At 58.1% G+C, this 18,892-nt stretch overlaps 1 protein-coding gene across 1 annotated transcript; it reads left to right on the forward strand.

Annotated features, from left to right (window-relative positions):
• Nucleotides 1–595: 595 nt before the first annotated feature.
• Nucleotides 596–15,947, forward strand: SLC22A11 (solute carrier family 22 member 11). The gene is given in 14 exon segments (XM_069565372.1): nucleotides 596–625; nucleotides 628–990; nucleotides 2,460–2,563; nucleotides 5,301–5,375; nucleotides 5,377–5,447; nucleotides 5,565–5,615; nucleotides 5,618–5,738; nucleotides 7,384–7,507; nucleotides 10,370–10,436; nucleotides 10,439–10,484; nucleotides 13,389–13,593; nucleotides 13,737–13,746; nucleotides 14,708–14,816; nucleotides 15,740–15,947. Coding segments are annotated over 14 exon segments (1,584 nt in total).
• The last annotated feature ends 2,945 nt before the right edge of the window (nucleotides 15,948–18,892 follow it).

Genomic DNA, 18,892 nt, shown 5'->3' on the forward strand with positions numbered 1-18,892 from the left:
CCCACGTGCCGCAGGGGAGAGGAGCCCCCACTCGCTGCAGCTAGAGAAAGCCTGCACAACACAACGGAGATCCAGAGCAAGTGAAAAAGAAGTTAGATTGGAGGATGCCATCACACGGCCCGCAGGGAGACGCTGAGGCCTTCCTGAGAGGCTGAGCCCACCTTTCTTCCCTGGAATTCCTCTTTGGGATTTAACTTTAACCCGAGCAATGAAGCCACAGCCTGGGTGATGTTCGTCCTGCAGCTGTAATTCAGTAACATCGCAGCACTGACTCATTTTTTGTTAATTTTCTTGACCTTCCACTCTCAGGTGTTGGATGCCCCAGATGCCCCTGTGAGTTTTGTCTCCACTCCAGACCAGAGGGGCATCCGAGCAGTCATTCTTAGAAATAGGGGGAGGATGAGGGGTTTCTTCAAAGTCTCCCGGGCATCTTAGGACAGACTGGACTTGCTGGCCTGCCCCCGTGGGGCGGAGCGGCGAGCGGAGGTAGAAGATCCGGCGATCCTGCGCCTGCCCGTGGTTCTGGGCAGCAGGCCGGGTGCTCACCAGCTCCCCGATGCCCAGGAGACCCACCCTGGGGGCCGCAGCTCTGTCCATGGTGTTCACTGAGCTCTTGGAGCAGGCAGGGGGGGCATGGGGCTCTTCCAGGCCCTCCAGATCCTCACCTTCTTCCTCTTCTTGGTCTGGGTGCCCTTCCAGTAAGTCGTAGAGAACTTTTCAGCCGCTGTCCCAGGCCACCCCTGCTGGGCTGACCTGCTGGACAATGGCTCCGGGGCCCCCGCCAACCTCAGCCCCAAGGCCCTCCTGCCAGTCTCCATTACACCGGGCCCCAATCGTGGGCCCCACCAGTGTCTCTGCTTCCGCCACCCACAGTGGCAGCTCCTGGACCCCAACGCCACGGCCACCAACTGGAGCGAGGCCGACACGGAGCTGTGCATGGACAGCTGGGCCTACGACCGCAGCACCTTCACCTCCCCCAATGTGACCGAGGTGAGGGTCCCCCCACCACCACGCCCACCATTTCTTCCCCCTTCCCAGTCTCCCAATGACTGAGAGGTTTAGAACGCCTCCATCAGCGCTGTTAAATGACGTGCACTCCCTCGACATTAATTACTGATGGCTTGGGATGGCCAGGATTCCCATGTGGGGCTAGGGTTACAGGTAGCTTCGGGGAGCTTACATTCTGCAGGAGAATCCAGAACCAGTCAGCCTTCAAGCCAGGAATAACAGTGGAGTCCACACCTTGTGCCCTTAAAGCAGCAGCCACCGCTCTGATGCTTTCCCTGTCGTCACTATTTCACAGCAATCTCTTGAGGTGGGTCTTATGATTGACCCCGTTTAATAAGTGACGAAACAGAAGCCCACAGAGGTTAAGTAACTTGCCCCAGGACACACAGCTGAAGTGTACTCTAATTCAACCCAGGGATCCAGGTGCCGGAACATCTCCCTCACTTTCTGTCCTGCCTTGAGGCTCAAGGCCCCTGCGTCATCAGTGAGCACAAGGGAGAAAGCATCTTCCGCAAGTAGGGAAAGGAGAGCAGGCAGGGAAGAGGCGACATTTCAGATGACACTTGGATTATAAGCAGAGGAATCAGTCACATGCAGGCTGGGGAAGAGCCGGGTCAGGACAGAGGTGGGAGTGTGTCTGGGTGTTGAGAGAGCAGCACTTGGCACAGAGGGTAAGGGGTCAGGAGATGGACAGGCCCATGTGGAAGGAGCCTGGCTTTTCCTTAAGTGCAAAGAAAAGTCCCCAGAAGCTTTGGAACAAGACAGTGCTGTGATCTGATCTGCATTTTCAAGAGATGACTTTGCAGGGTGGAGAATGCCCTGCAATGTGTGTGTGTGTTTGGGGGTGGGGGGAGCGCTCCACCTGCAGTGGTTCAGACAGCAGAGGTAGAAATAGGCAGAGCCGTGGGCAAGGCAGGCAGGCCTTGGTGAAGGGAAGGGCAGACTTTGGGGGGGGAGCGGTGAGGGCGATGTTCAGGCAATGGCTGCTTGGTCCCCAGCAGATGGCAGGAAAAATTCACAATGACATGTGCTCATCTTCACCATTCTGTAAGAGAGGCAGCCATACAGCCCTGTTCCTGGAGGAGACTGGCTCAGCCAGGTGCAGGAACACAGCTGGGGTCACCAGCTGGTCAGTCATCAGCTGACTCGAAATTTGAGCCTTGTGGTTTAACCATCACCCACCACTGTCCACTAGGAGGGGCCTGTCCCGCCATTAGACCCAGAACCATGTCCCATGTGTCCTGCCCTGCTGATCATAAGTGGGGCAGGGGTCAGCGGTGAGGCCCGCTGCCCACATACCCCTTCCCCCATGGTTGTCTGGACTTAAGATTCTGGGGACCCCACTGGGGGAGGCCAGATCCCCTCTGGGGGTTCTGGACCTTCCTCTGCCACCCTGACGCCACTATTCCACACCCCCTGAGCCAGGCTGACACACCCTCCTCTTCTTCCAGTGGGACTTGGTGTGTGACCATCAAGGCCTGAAGCCCCTAGGCCAGTCCATCTGCATGGCTGGGGCCATGGTGGGATGCATCGTCTGTGGCTTCCTCTCCCACCGGTGAGTATCTCCTCTCCTCCCCTCCAGCTCCTTCAAAGCAGAATGAGCGTTGTGAGGACAGAGGTGAGGAATGTGCAGTGGACGTTCGTGCTTCTTAGGAGAGAGTCTCCCCCATCTGGAGTCTGAGCCCCAAGTTCCCAGGGGGCTGAGAACCCACCGTCTGAACCTTGATGCTGGGCTGAGCTGAGAAATCACCCTGAACATTCACTCTCCTCTTCAGCGTTTGCACCAAACTTTACTGAGCACCTACTGTGTGCACAGTCCCTGCCCTCGGGGAGCTGAGGGCTCTCTGGAGAGAGACAGAACCCTCTTTCTTTTGACCAGGGCTTCCCTGGTGGCTCAGCAGTAAAGAATCCACCTGCCAAGGCAGAAGACTCAGGTTTAATCCCTGGGTCAGGAAGATCCCTTGGAGGAGGAAATGGCAACCTGCTCCAGTATTCTTGCCTGTAAGATCCCATGGACAGAAGAGCCTGGCGGGCTACAGTCCATGGGGTCGCAAAAGAGTTGGACATGACTGAGTGACTCAACAACAACAACGTGAAGTGTAATGAAAGAGATCCACCCCCCTTGCCCCTCCCTGAGTGCCCCCTCCCCTCTTCTCCACGCCTCTCCTGAGGTGGAGCGCCCAGGACCCTCTCTGGGAACCTTGCTCAGTCTGTGCTCAGGTCCTGCCCCAGGCGCCGCTGTCCAGTGCTGAAAACGCCCACGTCGCACCCCCTCAGCTTGCAAACCCAACTGCCGGCCTGGAGTCTCCACTTGGATGCACCTCACAGTTACCACGGCCCCTGCTGCACCCCTGAACCTCCACCCCCACCCAGCCCAAGCCCTGCCCACCAGACTCCATCCTGGAGGACAACCTCCCTAGGAGCCAGCCCCATGTTCCCTCCCTCAGCCTCCACGCTCACAGGGCTCCTCCAAAGCACAGCTCCCAGCCCAGGGCCCTGCCTTACATGCCACCCCCTTGCCCAAACCACCACCCTCTCTGGCCTGGGCTGGCCACAGCCTCCTCTGGGGTCTCCTGCCTCCACTGGGCCTTCCGTTCTGCCGCAGCACTCAGAGTGACTCGGCAAAGGCTTGTGTGTGGATCTTGTCACTGCCCAGCCTGAGGTCCCCTGGGCCCCCACGCCGAGGACAGTCCCCACCCACCCCGCCACCCCTGCTCAGCACTTGGCTTCTAGCTGGTGGCCTCGCCAGCCCCTCCTGGAGCAGCCCTGCTCCCACCCAGCCCTCACCTCGCCTAGAGGTTTCCACTCATGGCCCCTTTGTGCCCAGCATGCAGGTCACTCTGCTCCAGGCAGCTCCTTGCAGAGGCCTTCCCAGCTTCGGGCCCACAGGTCCCACGGCCCTGGCAGCTGTCCGCTCACAGCTCCTGGCTCTCTGCCAGTGCCCGGCTCTCGTTAGCTCATTGATTCTGTATGTCCCCACAAGACCATAGCTCCAAGGAGGCAGAGGCCTTGGGGTCACATCCTTGGTGCCCAGCACACAGCTTACTACCCCTAATATGCTGAAGGCACAAATGGAGCCCCCGCTATGCCCAGCAGCTCGGGCTCTGGGGCGTCCTGAGCCCCAGCTTCTTAGAAGATGGGTGTGTTATTTCTCTGTGCCTTGGTTTCCTCCTGTCAGTGGGCACCCTACCACCTGCCCAGGGGACTGCGATGATGAAGTGAGTTAGTCACATGCAGAGCCCGGGCTGGGCCGACACAGTGGCGGCTCTTCGTGGGCCTTACATTACCTTATCCCGAGCGCAGTGGGGAGCCCGAGCACCGGAGGAGTTCCTCCAGTTTGCACTCTCAGAGGACTGGGCACCCGGCAGCCACCGTTCCTTCCCCAGGGGCCGCCCACACCGGGAGCCACATCGCAATCCATCTCCGGCCGCCTGGTGAGCCTGGGGTCAGCGCCAGGCTTCAGCCTCCTGGTCTCACCCTGAGATCTGGGGTGCGTGTTCCTGCTTCTGGGCACTGCCCAGACAGGCGAGGCTGACGTTGGCCCGCGTCTCTCCAGTCTGACCAACACGTGTGTGCATGCTCAGCTGCTTCAGTCGTGTCCGACTCTTTGTGACCCTATGGACCGTAGCCCCCCAGGCTCCTCTGTCCATGGGATTCTCCAGGCAAGAATCCTGGAGTGATTGCCATTTCCTCCTCCAGGGGATCTTCCCAACCCAGGGATCGAACCTGCTTCTCCTGCCTTGGCAGGCGGATTCTTTACCGCTGAGCCACCAGGAAAGGCCCCGGCCTGACACAGACTTCAGCTCAATGCCTGCGTGGTTCGGGCTGGACTGACCTCGGGGTGGCAGCAGCACCATGAGCGTGTGGGCTCCAGTGTGTCGCCAGGCTCCCCAAGGCCACAGGCCCCGAGCCGCCTGCGATGCTACCCCTTGTTCAGCATCTCATCATGAATGCCTACATTTTACAGACAGAGAGATCGTGGCCCGCAGACACCCAGCCAGGTGTCCAAGGTCACCCAGGAAGGGCAGAGCTGGGCTCAGACCCAAGCATCCAATGCCAGTCTATTCTGGACCATGAGGCTACACTGCCCCACGAGAGCAAGACGTCTGCCATTTTTATAACAAACACACCCTGAACGTGGTCCCTGGAGATCTGAGGAGGTGCTGCCTGCCTGCACCTGGGGGAGGCTCCAGCAGGATCCCCTTCAGCCTTCTGGCGGCAAGCCCTTGCCTCTGTGCCCAAGTCCCCAGGCCCCTCTCCAGGTGCCCACCATGCTTGTCTCCCCAGAACAGGTTTGGGCGGAAGCCAGTTCTGAGCTGGTGCTGCCCGTGGGTGGCCGCAACCAGCATCAGCACCGTCGCTGCCCCGTTTCCCTGTCTACTGTGGCCTCCGGTTTCTGAGCGCTCTGGGGTTGTCTAGCATCCTCCTGACCTCCGCCATATTCAGTGAGTCTCTTGATCGCCGGCCCCAGCCACGGTGTGGGGATGGGGTGCAGTGGGGAAGAGGGGGCCTGAGGGCCCACCTCACAGGGCCCTCACCTGCGTGTCTGCACCGCCCTTCATTGGTGGAGTGGACCACGACCAGCACGAGGGCTGTCACCATGGCGATCTGGGGTCCACCTACAGCATCTGCCAGATGGCCGTGGGTGGCCTGGCCTTCACCCTGCAGGACTGGCGAACCCTCCAGCTGGCCGTGTCGGTGCCTTTCTTTGTCATCTTCCCGATATCCTGGTCAGTACAGTGTGGGGCCTTTTCCCTTGGGGAGAAGCGGGAGGGGAATCCAAGAGGGTGCCCCTCACCCCTGCCTTTCTGGCTGGCCATGGCTCCCAAGATGCCGAGACCCTGGAAGAGAGTGATGTGGTCAGACCCCACTGGGAGAGACGTTGTGGAGGCTCAGAGTTTTGGGGTAGGCATTTCAGCCAGGGGTCCGAGGTTCCCTCCAGCTCAGCCCGCTGGCCCAAGGCTGAGGGCTCCATCCTTTACTCACACTGACACCAGCTCCCCACACCCACCAGCCTCACTGCTTCACAGCACTTGCCCAGCTTGCAGACATCCAAGTCAGGCATTGGATATGGAAAGTTATTATCGTTACTATTTCTGATGCTTCGAAAATCTCTGAGGTCTGAAAATACCTGCGCGGGTGGGGACTGGAGGAAGAGACACAGGGGAATAATCACAAATTCCTGTCCTTATAAGTTCTCTTGTGCCCATGGGCCAGAGCCGAGCTGGTCTGCTGTGGGCAGGTAGAGGAGGATAAGGACACATTCACTCATTCTCAAATGTTTATTGTGCTCCTGCTCTGTGCTAGACTTGGCTTTAGGCACTGGGGATCCGTCGGAAAATAAAATAGACCAGAAGTCGCTGACAATGTGGAGATTTATTGTATCAACCGGACCAGGAAGAAAGGAAGAAGACTGTTCCGTAGTTACACTGAGTAAGCCACCCTGATCACACTGACTGGGTGTGTCCCAGGAGCTCTTTGCAACAGTAGATGTCCATCAACACTGCTTTTTTTAATGTGTCATTTAAATCACCTGTTTGCTTTTATTTGTGGGGAAGGATATTAGTTCCCGGACCAAAGATTGAACCCGCAACCCCTGCAGTGGAAAAGCAGAGTCTTAACCACTGGGCCACAATGGAGGCCCATCAACACGTCCTCTAATGAGGAAGGAAGATGTTATTACTGCTACTTGCAGATGAGGGGCTGAGGCCCTCAGAGGTTCCGTGGCTTGCCCAAAGCCACACCACTGTTTTGTGCCAGAGGCAGGATTTGTATCCCCGGGTGGGCTGGCTCTTCTAACCATGACATACTGCCTCCAGAAATTCTTCTTAGCTTCCCCGTGAACCCAGCTGAGCTCCTGTGGGCCGGGAGAACTCTGGACCCTTTCACCAGGGAGATACTTCTCCCTGTCCATCTGCCCCTGAGGCTGGAAAGAAGCTGACTACTTTTATAAAACCACTTGGTTCTGGCTGGGGATGTTTTAAATGTGTGTGTGTGTGTTTAATTCAGCATGATACAAGCTTTCTGTCACAGAAATGGCCCTAGAATCACCCCATGTCCAGTCACCTGGGCACTGACTGAATGTGGGGCTTGGGCGGGCATGCTCCTGGCAGCAGGGAAGCTAGATGGGGTGGCAGGGAGTGGCGGCTGGTGGAGAAGGTGGCCAGGCGTTGGGACTTATCCTTATTCTGCGACCATCAGGGACTTCCCAGCTTGGCATTAGCAGGACAGAGGGAGAAGCAGCTGCCTTCTCCCCACCCCTGCTGTAGCCAGAGGGCCTGCTGCCCACCACCCCCTCCCCACCCGACCTGGGCACCTGGCCACCAGTCTGAACAAAGAAAGCAAAGACCCAGTCAGCACCTGCTTCTTTAACAGGTGGCTGCCAGAATCCGCCTGATGGCTGATTATCATAGGCAAACCAGATCAAATGCTTCAGGAACTCAAAAAGGTGGCCAAGATAAATGGCCACAAGGAAGCCCAAAAGACACTGACCGTAGAGGTGACATGCTGTTGTTGTGACCCAGAGTGTGAGGTATGACCCAGGAAAGGACATCTACTGATGTTTTATCTAAATTGTCACTAGCATCACCCCTATCCACTCCAGCACCACCCCCATCAACAGACTCATAACGTCAAAACACCAGCATCAACATCACTATCACCTTCGCAATCTCTACCATCACTGGCATCATAATTACCATTATCACCGTAATTATCAGCATCAAACCTACCAGCACTATCCCCACCACGATCCCCACCACCATCCCCACCACCACCACCATCACCATCCCTACGACCGCCACCACCATCACCATCACCATCACCATCCCCACCATCACCATCCACACCACCACCACCATCACCATCACCATCCCCCCCCACCACCATCCCCACCACCACCACCATCCCCATCACCACCACCATCCCCATCCCCACCACCACCACCATCACCACCACCATCACCACCATCACCACCACCACCACCATCCCCATCCCCACCACCATCCCCATCCCCACCACCACCACCATCCCCATCACCACCACCATCCCCATCCCCCCCACCATCCCCATCCCCACCACCACCACCATCACCACCACCATCACCACCATCACCACCACCATCACCACCACCATCACCACCACCATCTCCATCACCATCCCCACCACCACCACCATCCCCACCACCATCACCATCCCCACCACCATCACCATCCCCACCACCACCACCATCACCACCACCACCATCACTATCACCATCCCCACCACCATCACCATCCCTACCACCGCCACCACCATCACCACCACCATCACCATCACCACCATCACCATCCCCACCATCACCATCCCCACCATCACCATCCACACCACCACCACTATCACCATCACCATCCCCCCCCCACCACCATCACCATCCCCATCACCATCCCCACCATCCCCACCATCACAACCACCATCACCACCACCATCACCACCACCATCTCCATCACTATCACCACCACCACCACCATCACAACCACCATCACCACCACCATCACCACCACCATCTCCATCACTATCACCGCCACCACCACCATGCACACCACCATCACCATCCCCACCACCACCACCATCCCCACCACCACCACCACCCCCACCACCCCCACCATCACCATCCACACCATCACCACCACCATCCCCACCACCACCACCATCCCCACCATCACCACCACCACCATCACTATCCCCACCACCATCACCATCACCACCACCATCACCACCACCACCACCATCACCATTCCCACCACCATCACCATCCCCACCACCACCACCACCACCACCACCACCATCACCATCACCATCACCACCACCATCACCACCACCATCACTATCCCCACCACCATCACCATCCCCAACACCATCACTCTCCCCATCACCATCACCATCCCCACCACCATCACCATCACCACCACCATCACCACCACCATCACCACCACCATCACTATCCCCACCACCATCACCACCACCATCACCATCACTATCCCCACCACCATCACCATCACCATCACTATCCCCACCACCATCACCACCACCATCACCATCACCATCACCACCACCATCACCATCACCATCACCACCACCATCACCATCACCATCCCCACCACCATCACCATCACCACCACCATCACCACCACCATCACTATCCCCACCACCATCACCATCACCATCCCCACCACCATCACCATCACCACCACCATCACCACCACCATCACTATCCCCACCACCATCACCATCACCATCCCCACCACCATCACCATCACCACCACCATCACCACCACCATCACTATCCCCACCACCATCACCATCCCCAACACCATCACTCTCCCCATCACCATCACCATCCCCACCACCATCACCATCACCACCACCATCACCATCACCATCCCCATCACCATCACCATCCCCACCACCATCACCATCCCCACCACCATCACTATCCCCACCGCCATCACCATCCCCAACACCATCACTCTCCCCATCACCATCACCATCCCCACCACCAGCACCAGCACCATCCCCACCACCAACACCATCAACATCACCATCAATATCCACACCACCAAGACAGTCACCGTCACCTTCATCACTAGCTCCAACTCCACCACAGCCACCACCAACAACACAGCCACAGTTAGCAACAAAACAACCATAACCGATAACAGCCACACACCCACATCACCACATCTATTATTCACTGCCTTAACCCACATATATTGCCCGCTTACCTCATAAGGCTCTTCAACGTATTTGGCGAAATGCGATGTGCTTATCTGAAGGTGGCTATTTCAAGGAAGTAGGTGTGGGAGGATGTGTGGACAGAGACAAGGGGACTCAGTTCCCTGAAGGCAGAAGGATCAGAAAAGACTTCCAGGAGGAGGTGCGCTAGAGCTGGCCAGGACTGAGCTGAGCAGGGGGCAGGCAGGGCCCAGGGTGCAGGTGTAGACTGGATGGGCACTTGGGATGCAGTAAGGAGCCAATGTGACTGGGCAGCTGTGCCCTGGAGCCAGCCAAGGGGAATGAAGAGGGATGGGAGGGCCTCCTGGGGTAACTGCCAAGGGCTCCCTGCAGCAGGCAGCTTAGCAGCCAGAGATGGGACACAAGACGGCGCCTTGGCTCCGAGAGGGGAACTGGGTCTGCAGAAGAGAGCTCAGGCAGGGCCAAAGAGAAGCCTTTCTGCCCTCAGCCCCACCCCACCCCCAGGGCTCTCCATCTCCAGGGGCCAAAGCCAGGCTTTCCCCATCCCTCTGCCCACCTGGACACCATTTCTCCATGGGAGTGGGGCAGGGCCATGGCCCCAGCGTTCACTGCCCCATTGCCCCCGCAGGTACTGATGTCCAGCATGCAGGAGGAGGTGGCCTCTGCAAAGCCCCACCAGTCAGTGCTGGACCTGTTCGCTTGCCCATGCTCCGTTGGAGAACCTGCAAACTGCTGGTGGTGAAGTATGCCGCCCCGTGTACCCCTCCCGGTGACAGAGCTGGGGGGGCAGTATTCAGGGGGAAGACAGCCCCTACAGCCTCATGGGGTCCATCCCTGGCTTGGACAGGCAGCTCCCCTAGGGGGCAGGAGCCTGACAGGTTGGGGAGACGGAGTGCACACAGATGTGGTCAGGAGGCTGGCTTGTGCAGAAAGTCAGCCAGAGAGCAGGGCTGGGATATGGTCCTGGGTGGGGACCCGGGTCAGACTGAAGCCCAGGGCAGGGGCAGAGCCACGATGTCCCCAGAGCCAAGGGACCAGCAGGAGCTGGAAAGTCAGCACCACCCACCCTGATAGCTGGACTCCTGGGGCGTGGAAGTGACCACGTTCCCGCCATACACGGCCCCCTCTGAGCCATCCCGTGAGACTAGTTCATTTATATCCCACTTTAGAGATGGGAAAGAGGGGCCAGGAGAGGAAAGACAGGTGCCCGAGATGACAGAGTGGGCATCTGAATCCTGCTAAACCCTCCGGCCCCACAGTGAGCGTGGACTCCCGCCCAAGGAGGCCCCGCCCCCAGGGCGGCCTTTGTTGTTAGCGCTGTTCAGTTGCTCAGCCAAGCCCGGCTCTTTGTGACCCCGTGGACTGCAGCACGCCAGGCCTCCCTGTCCTTCACCATCTCTCCAAGTTTGCTCAAACCCACATGCATTAAGTCAATGATGCCATCCAACCAGCTCATCCTCTGTCGCCTCCTTCTCCTCCTGCCCTCAATCTTTCCCAGCATCAGGGTCTTTTCCACCTGGGACCAGGCAAAGGCTCCTTAAGACAAAGTTAGTTTAAGCGACTTCCCGAAGAGCGGATCAAAAAGTGAGGGTCAGGTCTGATTGGGACTCGATCTGGAAATAAAACTCAAAATTAGGAAAACATTGATTTTATGCTATATTTTAGCACATGTGAGTTATAATGGCAAATAAGTGCTGCATCTTAGAACAAAGAATGCATCAAATACTTCCCCTCTATTTTTGTGCTTTTCTTTTTCTGCTGATAAATTAGAAGGAGTTCCCCGGGGGCCAGTGAGTGTCCAGGCCGTTCTTTCAAAAACCATCAAGGCTTCCTCAGTCCTCCCAGGGGCTGCTCTGCACCCTTTGTTATTCAAATCACTGACTGTGAGGCGGCCACCCTCCTGGGTTTTCTTGGCTTTGACTGTTAACTCAGTTATTACTGGCTAAGACTCTAGGTGCTCGTGCCCGCAAGTCAGCCCAGCTTTTCTCCCAGTCACGTTCACAAACTTCAGGAAGCACCTGTTTCTGCAGGAATTGCACCTTTTCTCTGCAGCTGTTAGCCTGGTGGCACCCGAATGAAGCCTCTTGGGGGCAGCAATCAGGCGCTGCTGAAGTGGAGGGCTGGGGACTGTCCAGGTGAAGTGGGGGATGGGGTGGACTGGAAAAGTGGTCAAGAGTCATATACCTGCATGGCCACTTGTGGAGCCAGATTCAATCTCCAAGGGGCAGAAATTTGCTACTAGGGTGGCTCAGTGATAAAGAATCCGCCTGCCAGGGCAGGAGATATGGGTTCCATTTCTGGGCTGGGAAGATCCCCCGGAGAAGGCAACCCATTGCAGGATTCTTGCATGGAGAAGGCAACCCATTGCAGGATTCTTGCCTGGAGAAGGCAACCCATTGCAGGATTCTTGCCTGGAGAATCCCACGGACAGAGGATCCTGGTGGAGAGGTGAACACAACTTAGCGGCTAAACAATAACGAAGTTCAGCTACTCAGGAGCCACCCTCCTGGGTAGCGGTAGCGGACACCCTCTGGGTGGCAGACTCTGAAATGGAGGTCTGGGAGCACGAAGTTCATGGAGAGAGCTCCAGGGGTCGCCTCCTGTGGAGGGGAGTGGGGGCAGTGGGGGCAGGAAGCAGCAGGGACGGGGACAGGTGCTGTCACAGCCAGGCCCCAGCTTGGGGACCTGGGAGCTGGGGCGGCCCTTCCAAATCATCCCTCTGGCCGGTGTAGACCAGCCATGGGGTGCTCTGCCCAGCTAGGGCATAGAACTCCCAAGGGCTCCAAAAATAAGACATTCTATCCTGAAGTGGACAGCCCAGCGTCTTCCACTGAGACCCCTTTGTTATTAACCCCATGTTTCGAGACAAAGAAACTGGCAGCTGGTGAGGGGGAGACAGAGACTTGCCCAGGTTCCCGGCCAGTAGAGCAGGTTTCCAGCCACAACCGGAAATAGGAAACAGAGCCGGAGGGCACTGTGTGTGTCAGCGGCTCAGTCGGGCCCGACTCTTTGTGACCCCATAGACGGTAGCCCACCAGGCTCCTCTGTCCATGGGATTCTCCAGGCCAGAATACCGGAGAGGGTTGCCATTTCCTTCTCCAGGGGTTCTTCCTGACCCAGGGATCAAACCCAGGTCTCTCACATCACAGGCAGATTCTTTACCATCTGAGCCACCAGGGAAATCCACTAGAACCTCACGGAGGGGCAGGTCAGCTTGACCCACTGCCCCGTCTGCCCAGAGAGTGTCATGCCTTCCTGCTGTTTGGTTGATGGACAGGAGGCTGAGAGGCGACGCCCAGCCTGCCATGGCTGACACCAAGGCCCACACTTGGATTGGATGGGCTACTGTCCTCCCCACCCTTTCCTGGGACAGCCTGACCAAGGGGAGATGATCCTGCAGGCTGCCCAGCTACTGGGCCGACGGTTCCTTCTGGGCCCCACATGGGCAGACGCTCCCAGAGTGAGCCCTCCTCCACAGGGCAGGGGCCTGACTCTGGATCCCCACCCAGGTATGCCTGCTCCTCCGTGGGACATGGACTCTGGACTACCCCCAGGGATGCCTGCTCCTCCCTGGGGCAGGGGCCTGACTCTGGATGCCCCCCAGGGGTGCCTGCTCCTCCCCAGGGCAGAGGCCTGACCCCACACAGCTTCTTCCTCACCGTCTCGTACTATGGGATAGTCCTCGACCTGCAGAACTTGGGGAGCGACATCTTCCCCCTCCAGGTCCTCTTCGGAGGCTTGGACCTCCTGGCCCAGACCCTCACCACCTTCCTGCTCAGGGTCTTCGGCCGCTGCACGACCCTGGCTGGCTCCCTGGGCGGGGCCGGCCTCGCTATCTTGGCCAATGCACTGGTCAGCGGAGCTGGGAGCTGAGGGACTGAAGGGCTGCCGGCCTCCTCCCAACCCTCCCCACCCTCCCCACCCTCCCCGCTCCCCCCAAGGGCTGCCTGACTCCTCCTCCACCCGCCCCCCACCCATCTCCCTGTGATGCTGAGGTGCAGAGAGGTGAAGCCCGGTGCCGAGATCCCGCAGCAGCGAGGGACAGAGCCAGGCCTGGACCAGACTTGAAGCCAGAGGCCGAGTCTGCAGAGGGGGAACGGGTCTGGGAGGCTGAGCGGGGCCCCAGTTGAGGAGGAGAAGCACTGAGCGGTGTTTCCTCGTGTTCCAGAAGCCACACATGCTTCACAGAGTGCTGGGGATGCGGGAAGCGTGCCCGGCTCACTCTCCGCACAGACGCTTTGAAGCCCCAGAAACAGTCTTTGGGTCTCAATTTACTGTTCAAGGTGGGTGATGGGGAGGGGCAGGGACAGGTGTCCCCCGGTGGCCACCAAACCAGGAAGCGGGGGTTAGTGTGAGGACGGAGGCCCAGCTGTGAGCTCAAGCTCTGAGTGAGACCCGTGCCCCAAGGAAAGCTTCCGAGACGCGCTCTTGACAGTTTCTAAGACTCTTCCTACAAGGACGACTTGCAGAAAGGGGAGCTGGGCCTAGGCCCCCCGCGGGAGTGTGACCTCACCTCAGCTTCCCGCTGAGGCTCCCCGCAGGAGCAGGGTCCCCATGGGCAGGCTGAGGCGCTGCGGGCAAGCTTCTGGATCGCTGGGTGGCCTGGGGGCGCTGCTGTGGGCCTGGGCCCGGCCTGACCCTCTCCTTCAAGGGAAGAGGCACGCTCAGGGCCCCAGGAGCCCTGTCGCGGCTCCCCCCTTGAGTGCCACCCACCCAGGCTCACCCACCCCAGACCTGGCTGGGTTCTGGCCCTGCGTCCCACCCCCCACCCACCCCCAACCATGACATCTCAAGCCACATCCCCTGGCTGCCCCCCCCAGCCCAGGGCAGCCTGGCCCTGGGGCACACCGCCTGGGACCTACCTGCTCTCAGCTCAAGGAAGCCCTGTGGGAGAACCCAGCCCCTCTGCTCCAGGCTCCCGGGGACCCTCCCAGCAGACCCCAGCTCACCCTTTGCTCTGCCTTAGACCTGCAGACCCTGCGTGTGGTCTTCGCTGTGCTGGGAAAGGGGTGTTTTGGCCTCAGCTTAACCTGCATCATGATTTACAAGCCAGAACTCCTCCCAACTTCACTGTGGTAGGCTGGGTTGCAGCTGTGGAAGGCACACCCTCGCGAGGGCCCGTGGGGAGGGCGGGGAGGGGCTTGGCGCCCAGGGACACACAGTGGAGAGCGAGAGGACCAGGCGCCGACATGGAACCGAGCAGACACCCCGGAGTCCTCCCCCCAAAGGCCCCAGCTCAGCCAGGGCCTCTACACACAGCCCCTCCCCAGAGTCCAGACTCAGAGGCAGCCCCACGGAGGGCCCCGGGAGGCCTCCGGACTGGGAACCACTTTGAGCCGCAGAGCCCGCTGCTCAGGTGAAATCTCATAAGAACCCGGGGGGTTGCCTCCCACTGTCCCTTTCTTGTCCCCAAGGAGCCCCAGGTGGTCAAGAGTTAGACAAGCCCCACATTGTACAGTTGGGTAAACTGAGGTTTAGGGTGGCCAAGGACTTACTCAGTTGAAGAGCAGGGGTGGACCTCAGCCCCCACAGGCCTGGCCCAGCCTTACTCATGGTGCTCGCTCGCTCACTCACTGGTTCTCTTTATTTTTATATTGTTGATACTTTATGGAAAGCCTATAGAAACCACATTTATCGATATTGTTGATACTTTATGGGAAGCCTGAACTGGGAGCTCAGTGGTCTAGCAGGACCCCTGAGACAAGCCTCCAAAATACCCAAGACCAGGAAGAATGGCCTGGGACCGAGAGAGTTCCTGTGAAGGACTCCAGATGTTCCCAGAAAGCAGAAACTCCCTCTGGATGGGAAAATCCAGGCGGGCTCCATGGAGGAAGTGGTATTAGCAGAGACCTCGAGGAAGGTGACTCCTTCAGCCCAGCTTTCCCTCCCCTGGCATTCCCTGGCCCAGCCAAATTGCCCCTCCTCTAGGAAAGCCTCCCCCCGCCCCCACCAAAACAGCAGCTGTGACAAGGGTCCTGGCCCTCCCCTCCCCTCACAGGATAATCGCAGAAGGCTTCCTGCACTCAGCAGCTCAGCTGGGGTCTGTGATGGGCCCGCTGACCAGGATGACCAGCCAGCTCCTGCCCCTGCTGCCCCCGCTCTCCTATGGTGTCATCCCCAGCGCTGCCGGCCTCATGGTCCTCTTCCTCCCAGAGACCCGGGGACTTCTACTCCCTGACACCATCCAGGACCTGGAGAGGCAGTGAGTGACTCTCAGCCACACCGGGAGTCACGCAGCTGGGCGGGGCTTGGATGGGTGGCCGGTCCACCCCAGCCCGGGGACAGGAGAGGTCAAGGGGCGGGAGGCGTCCTGGGCAGAGAGGGGCAGGAACCAGGCTGGGTGGTCACGCGACTCCCGCAGCTCGAGCTTGTCCAGTTCCCCCATGTCACACTGAAGGCAGTGTGTTTCTGAAACCGCTTAATCTTGACAACAACCCTGCCAGGAAGATACTACTGCTCTCTCTGTTTACAAGAGGCTCAGAGAGAGGAAGTGATTTATTCGAGGCCTCACAGGTCGAAGGCGATTGTACCTTAGGCAGGAAAACGTAGTGGTCCAGAGCCTCTCCAGCCAGACTGCCCAAGACGGAATCCTGGCCACTTGGGCAAGCGCCATCCCTCTCTTATCAAATTGACACAGAAGAGAAAGAGCCTCAACTCTCCTCCTTAAGGCTTCCTGAAAAGAAGCCCAGGTCCAGATAGACTATCAGGTAGCTGAGAATCGGAATGAAGGGACGTTCCTCAGCTTCCTTTTACAGCCAGAATCAGCTCTAGGTCTCCACTTCGTCCTGGTACAATGGGTGTTTAAAAAAACCACCAAAACAGTGTACTCAGTTATATTTGGGTTTAAGTGGATAATTCTATGAAAGCCCGCAGCTCATGCTCAGTAAGTGTGGCTGCTGAGTCTGGGGTGATCGGGTTCGTGGGGAGCCCTCCTCACTGAACAAGAGCCAAGATTATGATAGTAGTAATAAACCAGCAGGGGCTTCGTGGGCCCTTATTGTCTGAATACAGCACCTGATTTGATCCATACAACAAGCCTGCGAGGTACTGTTCTGTCCAACTTCTCTATCAAGAAGATGGGACACAGAGAGGTTATGCAACTTGTCTGAGGACACCCAGCCAAGAGGCAGAGAAGTCAAGACCTAATTCATTCTTTCACTTAATTCATTTTTGTTGTGTGTCTACTGCGTTTCAGGCACTGTCCCATGCTTTGGGCAACAGCTGTAAATAAAACCCTAATCTTGTAGAGCTTACATTCCCGTAAGATCTGACCCCCATTTCTGCCCTCCAAACCGCAGACCTGGAGCCATCACCACACACCACCCCTCTCCTTTTGTGTTATTCTAGGAGGTCAGCAGAAGCCAGGGTTGACCAGCAAGAGGTGGTCATTTCAGGAAGCACCTGGTTCTAGAAATTCAGCCTGCAGGAGTCCCACGGGCCAAAGATCCCCTCTGGAGGGAATCGCCTCTTCTGTGATCAGAAAGCAGAAGTGACCTGGCAGCCTTGAGGGTTTGGCACGGCTGAGCGAGCGGCATGGCTGCCTGCTGAGGCTGAAAGCAGTATCACCCCTTTCTTCTGCTCTCCCAGCCTGGCCAGACTTCCCACCCACCTCCGCCCTGCAGGCGCCCCCGGCAGGCGGACACGCCCAGCCTGGATGGCCCAGGTCCTCTTCGTTAACACGAGGGGTCCTCCCTTCCCCGCCAGCGTCTTGTCTTCACGCCTTCACTCGGCCACCCCCTTCTCCTCACTTCTCAGAACCTGGTGCTGCGGGTTCTCACCTCCCGGCTTCCAGAGTAGCTCTTAGGGCAGGATCCAGACCGACCTGGGTTCCAGCCTTTCCCTTGCTACTCACACAGCCACATCAGTTAAACGGGGCTCAACCTGCCTCCCCAAGGTTAGTGGATCTTAGCACAGACCAGAATCCAACAGATAGAAGCTGCCAGCAGAACCCAACAGATAGAGCTGTCAGGAACAGGCATGCCGGTTTGCCCTGCCCTGGGCACTAGCAGAGGAGGCAGGTATGGGTGTCCAGGTATGCTCTGCCTTGGGCACCAGCAGAGCAGGCACATGGAGCTGAAACCCAGCCCAGGCTGCCCAAGCCCAGCCACTTAACCCTAACAGAGGCTGGCTTCACTCCGAGCAAGAGGCTGTTCAGTCACCTTCTGTTAACCCCGCTGGTGAGGGAGGCCTCCTGCCCTTTGGTCCCGTTGTTACAGGGAAGGGCCAACCTAACACTGCACAGATGGAGGGACACAGTTTATTATTCACACATACTCACAGCCCTGGAGGTCGCCACTGTGTACGCACCACGCAGGGTCACAAGGGTTGCACGCAGGGACAGAGAGAATTACCAAAGGCTGGAGGCAGGGTGGGGTGGGGGTAATGCCTGGTTCCACAGGAGCGTGGGACTGCCTTGAGTCATTCCCCAAATTGGCGAGGAACCGATCCCCACTGCTGAGGGGTGACAGGAGCTGTGCTGGCCCCTCCCCACCCCCTGTAAGCGTTGCTGGCTGGGGGACCTTACTTGTAAGAGTGGAGTGGGACCTGAGTTAAGCCCCTGAATCCCTCCAGGTTCCACTAGATGTCAAGGCAGCACAGAACATCAGGCCTTAATTGTAGGCCTTATGCTGCAGGGCCACCCTTCTGTGTGTCTGTCTTGAGGAGTCACTGTGTCCTCATTTACGCAGACCCTCCCTACACAAGCAACAGCTCAGGCTGTTAAAACAGTGGGATCATTGAGGCTGACCACCTCTTTTAGAGGTGAGGAAACTAAAGCCCAGAGAGGCAGAGTGACGTGCCCAGAGGCACACAGCTGAACCCCGGCTTGACTCCAGTCCAGGGCTCTTTTCAAAACACCAGACTCCCCGTCCTCAGCTGCACCTCTCTACGCTCTGACATCTACAGCATGTCATAAAGTCCCACCCCTCCCTGGAGATCCAGACCCCGTAGGTGACTGCCCACTCTTCTGGGACAACTCAGAGAAACTTCAGGCCCCAGGTTCCCCATCCCAGGCATCCCATTTCCCCTCTTTCACAGCCGATGCATTTCAGACCCGAGTCAGATCAAATTCCCTGTCTGCCTAAGTCCCTCTGGTGGCTCGTAATAAAGATGGCACTTCCCCCGCCAACAGGCCCTTGTGGATTCCCAGCGT

The sequence above is a fragment of the Ovis canadensis genome, chromosome 21 (genome assembly GCF_042477335.2).
Source record: "Ovis canadensis isolate MfBH-ARS-UI-01 breed Bighorn chromosome 21, ARS-UI_OviCan_v2, whole genome shotgun sequence".
Classification (NCBI taxonomy): Eukaryota; Metazoa; Chordata; class Mammalia; order Artiodactyla; family Bovidae; genus Ovis; species Ovis canadensis.